The 13,692-nt window shown below is 45.5% G+C and overlaps 1 protein-coding gene across 1 annotated transcript; it reads left to right on the forward strand.

Moving 5' to 3' along the window:
* The first annotated feature begins 1,714 nt into the window (after window positions 1–1,714).
* Window positions 1,715–9,578, forward strand: LOC149359583 (uncharacterized). Its single transcript, XM_089571744.1, has 4 exons — window positions 1,715–2,030; window positions 4,698–4,765; window positions 8,395–8,476; window positions 9,475–9,578. The coding sequence occupies exons 1-4, from the start codon at window positions 1,985–1,987 to the stop codon at window positions 9,480–9,482; spliced, it is 204 nt and encodes a 67-aa protein (XP_089427870.1). The 5' UTR covers window positions 1,715–1,984; the 3' UTR covers window positions 9,483–9,578.
* The last annotated feature ends 4,114 nt before the right edge of the window (window positions 9,579–13,692 follow it).

A 13,692-nucleotide genomic window follows, 5' to 3' on the forward strand; every position in this document is an offset into this window, starting at 1 on the left:
TGTTTTTTTGTGATTTGCACTTGATTGTAGGGAAATAAGATGCGGGTGCTTCGGAAAATGTGCTCTTCAGTTCTCAAACATATGCAAAACTAAATTTAGGACAATTCGTTTCATAAAAGTATTCATATTGCTTCCCGTGGTACTTATGCTAGAATCAGTATCCCAAGAAACACGGGGGACTGCAAGGTAAGGCAATGTTGTTGGTGCAAAAAAATTGGAGAAATAGAATGGTTTGGTTTATGGGTAGTTGCCGTCCCAAAGCGACTCAGGCTATCAGGGATGTCGTATTGAAGGGCTCCGGAAATTTCGACCGCCTGAGCTTCTTTAGCGTGCACTGACATCGTACAGTACACGGGCATCTAGAATTACGCCCGCTGATGCCGATATTTAACCCGTGTCTTTCTGGTCAGCAGCCATGTGCCATAACAACTGAGCCACCTAGGCGGCTGAAAAAAAAAGAAAACAAAAAGTTTATCGTGTCGTGCGTGCAAATATGCTTGACAAAGGTTATAAAAAGAGGGAAAAGCACAGTCCCCGTTTAAAGGTGCAACCGGGCCGCAACATTTGGGACGGCGCAGCTACACTTCGAAGCAGACCTTGTTTGAGGCCGCTCTATGCCGTGCATCTATTGCAGTCGAGGCGTTCAGTGCCACGGTATGTCAATACACGGGCGATACCATTACACGCGTATACATTTCTTAGTAAGTGAGGCCATTACCACGGGAAAAACGATGAACTGCGTTTTGGCGCTTTCCTCGTGGTACAGTCGTGTGCAAAAAAATTACCGACGATTACGTTACTTCCCAATGCGAAATTTGAGCGCAGCAAATAAGCTGTTTCACCTTTTCGATAAATTGAGGCAAAGAAATCGAGCAACACATGTATGCGCTATCACAGAATTTTTTTCATTTTTCAGACGTATTCGCAATTTCGGCTCGGGTGGTGCACATATACAGATCCGCCGCCACCGATCTGGCTCTGATTGCCACCGCACAGGGGTTGCATTGGAGGAGGAGCGAAGAAAGGAATTAAGTTCGAGCCGGCGCTTTGACAACCGGAGACTCGCAGGAAGAGGGGGGAGGGGGGCGGCGTGTACACCCAGCGGCAAACGATGGGGGTAGAAGCGCGCGCAGCAAGCGGACAACACGATAAAGGGAGGAGGGAAGAGATAGCAGCGACTGACTGATGCCGCTGACGCCGATAGCGCTGGGGGGATGAAAGTGGGGCGGAGCTGGTTACGAGGCCGACGCCGACGACGACGCGAAACCCAGGAACGGACGCCAAAGAGCTGCGCTCTAAAATATTAGCACAGATCACTGGCGATCAGAATTGGTATATCTCACCACGCGACGCTCCGGTTCGAAGACCTGCCTATCGGGCCGCTTCCATGTCTGGAGCCAAGGGGGGGACGCAAGGAAGTAAGCTTTCAAGCGTGCACCGCCCGGGCGCCGAAGTGCCGACCCTACGTGACTGCGCATGCAGCATTTATTTTGGCTCGGTTATCATGAGCTAAGACGGCTTCTTTTTATTACTGTTTTTTTTATGCCTACGATGGTTTGTCAAAAGAAACTCGCGGGAACAATAGATGATAGCGCTGCTTTTAGCCAGTAATTTTTCTGGTCCGTGACAGTCCGCTGAACCCCCCTAATACTGTAGAATGGGAACGGCCCGACACTCTCGTTATCAGCCTCTTCGCCACCCAAAGCGCCACGCGTTGCCATTCCGGCGCTCCGGTGTTCCGTCTTCTGTGCTAATCTTTTTTACCCGCGAGTGTACGTATGTGCAACTAAAAAAAAAGGAGACAGTCAAAACATCCCAACATTTGCACGTTGTGCTTATCTGCATCTCTTGTTTGGGGCACGTGTGGCAGTGTGGGCGTTGCCGCTGGCGTGGTAGATACGATGTAGCGACATTCGGTGCGTAGGATAAAATCTCCTCGATTCGCGCCGTGCTTTTCCAGTTGTTTGGTGACAGAGAGCAAGCCATGAAGAACGTTGCTTTACTGCTAGCTGTGATCCTGCTGTCCGCAGGTAAGTGCTGCCCGAATGCTCGCATTTGCAATGGTTAAGTGCCCGTACTCTGGACAAAAATTATATGAAGCATGAAACTACTCAATCTTTAGAAAGAAAATGCATGCTTCCAGCTCGCAAATGAGGCTTGCATAATTTTGTCCGATTCTTTCAAGTTCTGTTAAGACATCTTCCCGGTCTAGTGCAATAATATAGCGTATATGCCGATGTAAGATATAGGCCAATCCTGACGGCAACAATGAATAGTATAGAAACAATCGTTTAGTTTCTGTTTAAGTTACGAGGAAATGTTTCCAAAACCGCTGCTGCTTACGTGTGAGGTTAGCGGATGTAACGCACCCTAAAGGATGCTTGCACATAGCCCTGAACGCACACATACGTCGTATGTATGACGCCACACCCATGTTTTCTACAAGGTTAGCGAAGGCAACGGGAAAACGGAAAGGAACCGTTAATGTATTCAGTAGTTTGACGGCACACCATCTGGTCAGGAATCATGGTTGACGAAGTTCACAGGTCACTAACCATGGCCGGAAAAAATGACGTTTCGCGAGCACTACGGATCCCTCATTCAAAATCAAAGAACACGACACACGCTGCTCTGGAAATCGGTCCCTATATTAGAGCACAAAATCTGTTTTTTTTTTTAGCACTCAAGTTTGGCACATGTTTTCCGTTTCGAAGTGGGCCAGTTGCTATTAGCGCCTGTGTCGTGTTTAGCAGAGCCTTCCTTTGTCCCGCTGTGGCTCCGCGAAACCTGTAGAAGTATGACCCAACTAGCCTTTCAAGCACATCAGTGCCACAAGTATGATTCACCCCATTTGCAGACGGTGAAAGGATGGATTACGAATCATTGTCTTGAACCTGTATTGCGGAACTCATGCGCTTTCACTACGGAGGCATATTTTTATTACAAAATTTTCCGACAGTGTGCAGGCGGGTTTCATCGCACAACACATCATCCTTTGGCTAACGTTCCCCATAGTCCGTGAAGAACCTAAAAGTAGTGGCTACTTTGAACACTGGCAAGCATGATGTGATACCTTACTTGTACCGAGCGTTTTAAAACATTGAAAACTCGCCGAAATTAACATGATCAAGGCCAGGTAGGTGTTATTTTATGTATACGCCGGTATTTTCGCATATGCAGCGTATTAGCTGCGGAAAATTCTTCTCCCGTAGGAATTGCTCTGGTGCCCTCGTTGTTTTATGTTAAGTGACGCTGACATAAGCACAGACATACGCCGCTCTGTCTCTGCTGTTACGTGTTGACAGGGCGAGAGAACACGACCTATCAATCTTGACGTAAGCAGGAATGACTTTGCACGCTCATCCCCTAGCCAGCCCCTAAATAAAGCGAGATAGCGAGTAGAAGTTAGAATTGGATACTGCGTGAATTTTTGGAAGCGCATCTAATCGAAAATGGGGGAGCAGCTTGTGTGTGTGATGCCCCGACTTTGTTATGTAGTAAATTTTGTGTAGGTTTCCATACAAGCTTATTGCTCTGGCAGAAAGCCAAGAAGAGCTTCAAGGATTTGGTATCGCCTCTTTTGCGTGTTATTGCTTTCGCTGTTGTGCTATAACACGTGAACATGTTGATCGCTATGCGATAAAAAGTAATTCAGAAAAAGAGACTACAGTTAGAAGTAGCGCAGATCCTCTCTGTGTGCTAGCTGTCATCTCTGCGTCGTATTGGAAACTGTGCTGCAAGTCGAGCTATTCCAGAATATTGCTTCTTTATGTTCTGCCGATAGCAGTGCATAAGTACAATGCCCAGGTACAACAAGGCGGAGGTACAAAAAAGCAAGGGCTAATTTCATACATTAGCTATTATGCGCTCTTCTTTCCTGGTTTATGTTATACACAGGAACGCCAGCAGGATCCGTGAGGTGTACACGCTTTTTAGAAGCCATTAGGAGCACTTGAAACATGAGCTACACATAAAATGCAACCTCTGATGAGAACCGCACAGCGAGTTCACGGCAATTTAGAAAGATTACAACAAAAGGCGTTAAAAATCATGAATGATTTGCGAGAGACAGATATCGCCACAAAAAGCCGATAGAGAGACTTCAGCCTCAGCACTGTCCAGTACAATAACAGCACCGTATGCAGGAAAACGGCATAAAAGAGGAATTACTACGTCTAGGAAGGGTGTTTCATACTAACTGCCAACTTCTATCAGCAATTAACAAAGCTACGTGGCCTGCCACGGAAGCAACCAAACTGAAAGAAAAAGAAAACGCATCATGCACAAGAGACCACCGATGCGGTTAGGCAACACATAAAATAAACTTTAAAAAATCTATTTTATAAGTGAAAAACTTCAGTAAGGTGAAACAGTAAAATTATTCGTCCTAAAAGCATGCTTGATACTGTTTTAGCCTGAAAGCGTGAAGGAGCAGAAGCATTTCTTCGCCGGAAATTCGTCGCCAGCTTTAAAACCAAAAGAAAAAAAGTGCGTGCCCCCTCGCAATAAAGTTTAGTTGGTTATATGGGGTTTTATGGCGCATAACCAACTATGGCTATCATGCGCCAAACACAACGCAATAAAGCAGTGGGAAAACAGATCCACTGATCGTATTGTCAGTGCGATAATGGCTTTGAAAAAAAGTTGCATGTTCAGTAAATGCAGCCTAATATCAAGTGACTATAATGCGTTTACAGCGGTGCTGGCGGACGCCCAAGGACTCGGGGAAGAATTTCCACAGCCTGGTGGTAGACGCAGGTGCGGCGTAAGTAAATTTTTTTTATTCCTCTTGTCATATTTCACAGTTCCTAGGTGGACGACCATGAAGTTGAATTAAATGGGATTAAATTATTTAATTTCGGTAAGTATAATTGGGGTTTTACGGCTGACGCTGTGAATTCTAAAGTTGAATGCAGGCCTATTTGACCGTGCCAAAGCTGTTATAGCTTTCGCTGCAAAATCTTTCTTGCACATTAAAACCCTCTTGAAATAAACCTAAAGGTCCCGCGGATTACTTTTGTTATATCCGAAGTTTGTGTTATGTGTACATCCGAATAAAACACAAGAAATACGAAATCAAACAACCTGTCGTTAACTTTTTTTTTAGAAAACTTTCTGCCCGTAAGCTTCTTTCAAAGAGGCCATATCATGGCGCTTTACAACCCTTCGCTCAGAGCTTAATTGCCAATAGTCTAGCTGTTTTAATTTTAGTTTAATTTGTCACTAGGCAGCAACTAGTGACAAGTCGGCATTCTCGATATTTTGAGCATATTCTAGGCGATCTGGCAGCGCCCGTAGTTCGCGCACAATGGCTTCTGCGGTGCGTTATCTTTTAGACGCCCTTCATAATCCTTACCAAAAAAGTCACCTCAGGTGAGCTCATGTCTGGAGATCGGTGTATCAGCAAGGAACTGCTACAAATCTTCATGCGTCTAATCACGCAGATGTTCAGTGTTCTCAATTGTTCCTTGGCCCATAAAGCATGCCTTAAGGAAGAAATTTCAGACGCATTCAGCATCAATCCAATTCACATGGCCTTAATCATTTCTAAAGCAGCGAAAAAGTCGACACGAACGAGGGCTCACCACCTCCTGTGTGAATTGCTATCAGCATGAGCTGGATGATGCACAGACTTTAGGACTTTTGAGCGCTTAAGTGACGCCCAGGACATGGGGCTGGATCTTGCACTTTGCACCTGGAGGGTAAACGAACGTCGTCACCACAGACAGATAAGGCAACATGTGGAGCGTTGTACAGACATGAAGTACGAGTTTGAGCTCGTATCTTTCTGTCATGTCCGGTTCCAACTCAAGGCACACAGCGAGCAAATCACGCGCAATACCAACCCCGTCATTGGAACTTTTGACTGGTTGCACACTGGTCGCATGAAAACGAAACGCCGCGCGTTACCCAGACCTTTTTGTTGGGTGTTTATGGTGCGAAAACGTACCTCCTTGTGCCCAGTAGAACGTCAACACTAAACCTTGCCCTGGCTTTGGCTAGTACCTGTGCCGACTTTAAGGGCAAGCGTTTTCGATGGAAGCCTTTGGAAAACCTGTGGCTTTTTGTCGACAATGCCTCGCCCCTTTTTTTTCGCATGTTTGGATCCCACATCATTTCTTTAGCAAAAGCGCGCTCAGATGCTCTTTCATCTACGCGCTTAGCGGAAGCGAGAGGTTTTCTGCTGCGGTTCCGAGTTTACGGCACCTCCTCTTTCTTAATAGCAGAGTTGCGCCTGCACGTTTTTCATTGCATCTGGTACGCAGTCTGATTGCCGTAAAGCATATTTCGACGGTAGCACCACCCTAATAAGCAGTGGTGATAACTGTGATAGCTGTAAGTGGGCTTCACTCTAATCAATTATCAAGACAAAACTGGACTTCGTATTCCAGTCCTATTACTTGTAATATGTAGACCTACCCAACTCATCATAATTGTACTCCTTTCGAATCTGAACAAATGCAGAGCGTACTTAAAGCTGCACTGAAGAGGAATCTGAACTTGTCTTTTTGCCGCGGGAACTCGATCTACACGTTCCTAGCATTCTTAGAAGCTGCGACTTATTGCCCTGTGTGGCCAATTTCGATAATTAAATCGAATTAACGTCCGGCTCCCGCCCTTTTTTTTGAATTCTGCCTCGTAGGGTGGGCGGAGTCGACCAACGCGTGGAGTGCCTTTCACCCAGTCCCGTGGGGGCTTGCCGCTCTGCCATCGGCGGAGTAATACGTAGTAGTCCGTAGTAGCAAATAGCCCGCGCGTATTTTTATTTCTGCGGGCTTATTTTGCGGCTATATTATCTGCGAATGAAAGTATTTATTCATGGAAACCTAAAAAACAAAATAAAACGAAAGCAAAGCCTCCACGGAGCTGGCTGAAAGGAACTTAACGCGTTGGTCGACTCCGCCCATCGTACGAGGCAGAATTCAAAAAAAAGGGCGGGAGCCGGACGTTAATTCGATTTAATTAGGGAAATCGGCCATACAGGGCAATAAGTTGCAGTGTCTAAGAATGCTAGGAACGTGTAGATCGAGTTCCCGCGGCAAAAAGACAAGTTCAGAATCCTCTTCAGTGCACCTTTAACAGGAGAAATACACGCAAGCAGGTAATAACCAAGTGGTTAGTTCTCCCTAGCGGACAGCTGCCATCACAAGCTTTAAGAAAAACGAAACAATAATATTGGTAGTTTCCCAACATTAATCCTGTTATTCCTGTCCCTGATTTCGTTTTACGCATATATTTTACCTCTATTCTCCATCCAAAATGTAACGTAGAGAAATGTAGCTGCCAATTTCTAAGCAGACATCTCCCCTGGCGTTGGTTGAACCTTTCGCTGCCAGAAAGACTTATTCTGTGCACGATCGCCTTGCAGGTGCATTAATGGTCGCATCCAGAGGCCATCGCGTTAGTGTCAAATTCATGACGCAGCCATTATGTCTGTCAAAGCTTGTAGCCTCATGTATGTATGCCATGGCTATTTGCCAGCACCTTTATGCAAGAGAGTAATGGATGTTTGTTTCATGATGTGCGCGCATGGGGTGAGTGACATCAAATTTCCCTGAAAGCACCACCGGCAACTAGAGGGTCCACAGCGGAGTCCAGCGCCAGACTGCTGACAGCTTTAGAAGACAGGTGGAACGAGTTTTTCCTCAAAAAAGCTACAACAGATTAAATCCTGCTGTGTTGAAAGAATTATAGCGGCAATGCCGACGCTACACATTCTTCATAAGTGCACCGCGGGTTATATTGCCTGCAGAATGACTCCGCGTAAACCATTGTTAAGTGCCCTACAGGTCCTAAATTTTTCACTCACTTGAACAGACTACCGGGAGTTAACATCGCGAAATTGCAGGACCATAGGCATGAATTTGCTGTCACCCAATAAGAAAAGGACTGAACATTTCTAGAACGATCACAGGTGCCTCCACGGCGGATCAATTTTTTTGTTTTTTGTAACGCTGCAAAGACGGCTTTCATGCTGCCTATCAAGAAAGGAAACTTAATAAGCGTAAGCGAACAATATGCGTTCTGTGGGTCAGTTCTTCTTTTGCCTTTTCTTTCTTGATGCATGTCGTTCTCTTTTCTACTCAACACCTGGACTCGGGCACTTTACATGGATTCCGTCCCCATAAATTCGCACTAATTTTTTGTCGCCCGACCTGACACTGCGAATACTTACTCATAATAAGTAAGATCACTTAGAGTCCTTATTTATGTTTGGAAAAGATTTACTCGCGTAAGAAAATGTTTTGTAGGATTTAGGCACCTTTTTGCACATCCGGTGCCTGTTGCTTATTCCATTTTCATTTTTGTAGTCTTCTGGCAAGAAATATTTAATTTAGTTGGAGTCGCTTGCACATTCATACTTGTGTATCCATCGCTTTGTCTCCCATGCAGGGCCGCATCTGTCGTCGTTTCCAGCGTTGCGTTCCAACCGGAGTCGTGTGCGTCAGAGCGCCGTGCCCACGAGCGTACCGATGTAAGTGAGCAACCAAAGCGACATTACGGAACATTCAGAGTACAACTAAGCATAGAGCTAGTGCGCTTTGTAAGTTGAGTAATTTACACCAGTCAACGAGTGCTAAGGGACGAGAGAGCACGATGAAGCAAAATGATTACAAGGCTTCTTATGCTACTCAGGGACCAACAGCTTGCAGGAATCGGTTTGCAATCATGACTGGAGATTTCGACTTAGGTATTTGCCACTTTCAAACTCCGCACCCCAGTCGTTTATTTCAGGAGTATAATCCCACGTTTGGTGACAATCAGATGTGTGACACTCGTGTTACAGTATCTTTTGTTTGCGATTCCTGCTTCCAGCTATGGTTTTTTATATTGCTTGCTTCTGAATTTTTTGCTTGTACCTTTGAATACATGTTTGGTTTCTACTGGCTGCAAACTTAGCCTCACTGAGATTTCTTGCTAAGCTCGCACTGGTTCCGATGGTTCTGCTGGGGCATTGATCGGTGTCTGGAACTACTATAGGCAAGTTAAGAAAGCGTTAAAAGAGGGCTTTTAAAACGGGATATATACGTACGATGCACACAGCAGGCGATCAGCAAATACGATACAGAACGGGCCAGGTTTGGTAAGGTGACCAGCCCTGAAACATTATCCTGAATACAGAAGCGAAGGTTTTCTGCTCTTCGAGTGATCTGAGCGATCAAGTGCCCATAAGAGTATTAATGTTTTGGCATTTAGAGAGAATATGCAGGCTGAGCTGGAATATTTCAGCTGCAGCTTTCCACGCTCTGCTGCTGAACCTGGAAGCTATTGATTTTAGCTTTCTACTGTTCTGTGTGCAGCGTACGTTGACACTGTATATATTATGCTGAAATAGTCTCACATTATTGTTTTGTGGTCGAATATCGTAGTTAGTGGTGTCGTCCTACTTAGCACTGCTCTTTATTTCTGTGGTATTTTTAAAGCATTATTCTGATTGTAAGAAATATTATGGGCTGTTATGTTCTTTTTCAGGTGTGTGAAAAAGAAAAAATGTCGAGGCGAACACACGACGGCTTGAGAAGTATCAACACTCTTCACTTCAAGCAGTGTTGAACAAAATAAAAAAATGTATCGAGGTTTTGTTTTGTGTGAATTTTGCTACTAACGAAGAAGAGTCGCCATTTCATTTAAAAAAACTCGTTTATATTTTTTAGCCCTCTGAGGTGCACTTCCGCTCCCATCTCTTCAAATTGTTTTGAAGGTACCATGCTAACTGCATGTGGTATGATAGAGCGAGACAGACTCAAGTGGTCGCGCATGGAAGACATAACAAGAATGGGATATAGTTTGCAACTCTTGATATTTGCCCTATTTATTTGTTTGACAGCCCGAAGTAAATCTCTCGTCCTGGTGAATTCTATGGCTTTTTTTTTAATGCGATGTTGATTGCCTCGGGGCATAAAACGGTATGTATTGATAGATGAGGATGCCTTAATCCATGAGGAAAAGTTCGCTGATATTATGAAGTCGAGCAGTGAACGATGCTGAGGTCCTTGTGTCCAAGCGGTGTATGTCGGGCCTGTTGTCGGGCGAAAGACCCGCTGCCGTTAGGTGCCCAATTCTTGTCGGCTTCACCGCCGACAAACCCACAGCAAGTGGTTCTATGGATTCATGCAAGCGCTACATGACGGAAAAGGCAAATTTTAGAAAGGAAAAAGAGACTAGTACAGGACTAGTATCCCATCAAATATCTCATTTTCTTGCATAGCATTCTTCTGAATTCATAGTGCCGCTTAGCCCGCGAAGTAATAGTCGCTGTGCATTGAGTTGGAAAGAGCTGCGGACGTTTCTTCGCTACCATGACCAATTCACTGATGGGACTACCTTGCTTGCAACTAAGGAAAAGGAATGCCGAGCCGTACGGGACCGCTGTAATTCAGCAATAAGGTTCGCACCTTTCATGATAAGTTCGCAGCGAACTTTTAAGATGCACAGGCTGCAGATACAGTTTCTAACTCAATGTTGGCAGATCATCTGAAAAACAATGTAACCTCTGCTATTCGGTAATTTTTCTGTTTCAAATGCATTTTTATTTCTGTCCACTCTGTTTCTTCGGTGTGGCGTGACTCGAGTACTTTCTGCCGTTGGGTTACAATTGCCTTGAGCGTCGTTAGCGCCCGCGTATGCTCTGAAAGTTAGACGCAACAATAAAGCTTAGTCGAAAATTTTAAACAATCAGAATCTTTGAAGCGCATCCCAAAACGTGGGGAAAAAATGAATGAATAAACAAATATTCTTCCGTTGCCCGTTTTTATTCCTTCACCACGTTCTTTAGCGCACTTGGCATACTCGGCAGTAGCTCGCTGTTTTCACAGCGGCAAAAAGTAAAGGTGTCAGAATAGCGATAAAACCAAGAGAACTGGTCCTAACTGGTTGTACAGAATGTCTGGAGCACGCTGTGCACTTTACTGGCGAGCAAGAAACAAATTGCACAACAAACAAAACGTACTTTTTGTGTCCTGCCGTGTCTTTCGTGCATAACAGTTAAGTGTACAGCGCGTTTCTTCTATATATGTGAGAATAGTGCTTTTTCAAAACCAGTCGAATCGCACACAAATTGTTTAAACTTACAATTTAATCTGATACAAACAGCGCAGATGATAATCGAATCGAAGATGAATCAAATAGCAAACGAGTAGAATTGAATACCAATCAAATGTTCGTACAAATTCTCGAACTTCTGGCGTGCGACTGAAAACAGCCTCGTGCTGGCGAACACCACAAAGTCAGCTTAACCGGAGCTGCCAAAAAAGGATCTGAACCCCAAACCTGCAAGTAGCTTTCTTCTTCTTGGTAGAATTTACGCTCGCCAAACTATGTCCTGATATCTATTCGACAAGGATGAGAGTAGAAGAAATGTACGCGAGAAAAAGCATACCAGGCCGTACTACGTGCAACGTGATTGAGGAGAGACGCATGAAATAGTATTGAAATGCTTGAAATGCTATTGCCTATGTTGGCGGAATTGGCTGATAGGTGAAGACGATTTAATTGAGCACGAAGTACCTGCAAGTTTCAAGAACGGTGATGTGCACCGAGTACCGCATTAACTGTTTCGCAAGAAATGTGCGCCGCATTTCGACCGTGCAAAGGTCAAGCCCCACCAGAACGAGTGGAAGCGTATCTTAAAAAGAAAAGCCGCAATAATTGCGTAAGCAGTGCTCCAGGTTTATTGTACAGATCAAATTCCACATTTTCTATGCCACAAGATGAGATGTATCTTATGGTTTATGTAAGCTTTAGGCTTGTCTTTGGCACGTGTCTTTCTGAGTTGTGCTGAGCGTGCATGCATGACGAAGCTTTTTTAATCAGCATGTCTTGTTGCAAAAAAAAACTAGTTCTAAGTTCAGCATTCGTCCGTGTGTATGAGTGTTTTTTCCTAACGTGAATTTTTAGCTATTTAGCTGTTTAGCTTTCCTTTGTATCCGTATGGCTGCGCTCGGGTGAACGTCAACGAGTAATTACTCCCTTATTACAAATCTACTCCACCTTGAGGGATTCCCCTGAACACTTGACTAATGTGAATGTGTTTCTCCCGATGCAGTTATTTCTCAAGAATGCAACCAACTCACCTAAAACTCGTTTTCCTCTACTTTAGTGTACATATCCAAAGATCTCCATTGCAACCTGCTAAATTTCTCTGAAACATTTCTGAAAAACGTTCAGTCCTACCTCTGCAGCTTGACATCCCTTGGTTGGTTTGGTTTATGGGGGCTTAACGTCCCAAAGCAACTCAGGCTATGAGGCACGGCGTAGTGGAGGGCTCAGGATGATTTCGACCAACTAAGGTTCTTTACCGTCCACTGACATGGACAGTACAAAGGCCTTTAGCCTTTCGCCTCCTTTATTTTCACCACCTTTCAAATTTCCGATTCAACTTTTGCGAGCCCAAATTACTAAAATTTGTTGTCGAACGCGCGGTCTCCGCACTGCAGCCTTCCATCGTTTTCCTCCACTGGGTCCCTGGGCATTCAGGCATTGACGGCAATGAGCTGGTCCATCCGCTCGCTCGCGACACACTTTTCCGGGCACCGTTGATCCCCTCGCCCAAGGCCTCGGAGAACGGTGGCAGACTCACCCTTTGCCGCACCATAAAATAGGTCTACCTTGAGCTCCGCCTCGACAAACACCTTTACCCTCCCCCTCATCCATCACTCACGGTGCCGGACGCTCGCCTTCTTCGGCACGTCCAAATGAATGCAGTCATCACCCCTTCTCGCCTCTTTCTTTATCGCTATCGATCGGACCCGTCCTGTCGCAGTGCCCCTGTATCTATGTGGACCTGGCTGACTGCCTCTTCTATTGTTCGGCTGCTCAGCAGTCAAGTTCCTATCCCCCCCCCCTCCCTTTTTCATCCATCACCACCTGGCTCGACTGGCTTGGCGCTGAAGCGGAGGAAGAACAGTGACTTGAGGTCGCCCATGCGGTCGACATTCTCGGCCTGTAAATAATGGCTGAATAAAAGTCTATTACTATTATTACTTATGAAAAAGAGCGCTACCGGAGAATGAGGCGCATAACAGGACGTGGTGGAAAACGTTATTTTTACTTAAAGGGGTCGTGAAATGTTTTCCGAAAATTTTGAACGACGTGTGCATTTGGAATTATGACCCTTCATTCTATAGTATACCTTGGTTCGTTTCATCGTCTGGGTTGATTGAATAGCGAAAAAACTAAATTTCGGTTTCCCAGTGCGCGTCCCCCTCAACTCACAGCAAACGTCATTTTAAGAAGCCAATCAGAGGCGTCTGTCGTCAACACAACATGGCGGCTTAGCGAGGCCTGTTTAGCCATAGTTGACCGAGGTTGCAGCACGCATAGTGACTCGAATATGGCATCGTCGTCTGCTCAGAATGCTAGCTGTCATTACAGTGAACTAGAATATTCTAGTTCACTGTACTGTCATGCTGACACATGTGCGAAAACTTGGCCGGCGCGCCGCACCAGTCGCCGCTTGCGAACTGCCGCCTACTGCACGCAGAGACACGGAGCGGCAAGCATCTTCGCGCCGCTAGACTCATGCCCGGCCCATATCCGGGCTACTGCACACCAGCGCCTGCGCGCTGCTTGGCTACTGAAGTTCGCACCAGAAAAGACAAAATAGCGATGTCATCAGAAAGACTGCCGGCTGTACTCGGGCGGCGACAAAGCATGTCTGCCCACGTAGCGCGCTTTCGGCGACGGCGCTGG

This window comes from Amblyomma mixtum, chromosome 2, assembly GCF_055824585.1.
Source record: "Amblyomma mixtum isolate Tamu chromosome 2, ASM5582458v1, whole genome shotgun sequence".
Classification (NCBI taxonomy): Eukaryota; Metazoa; Arthropoda; class Arachnida; order Ixodida; family Ixodidae; genus Amblyomma; species Amblyomma mixtum.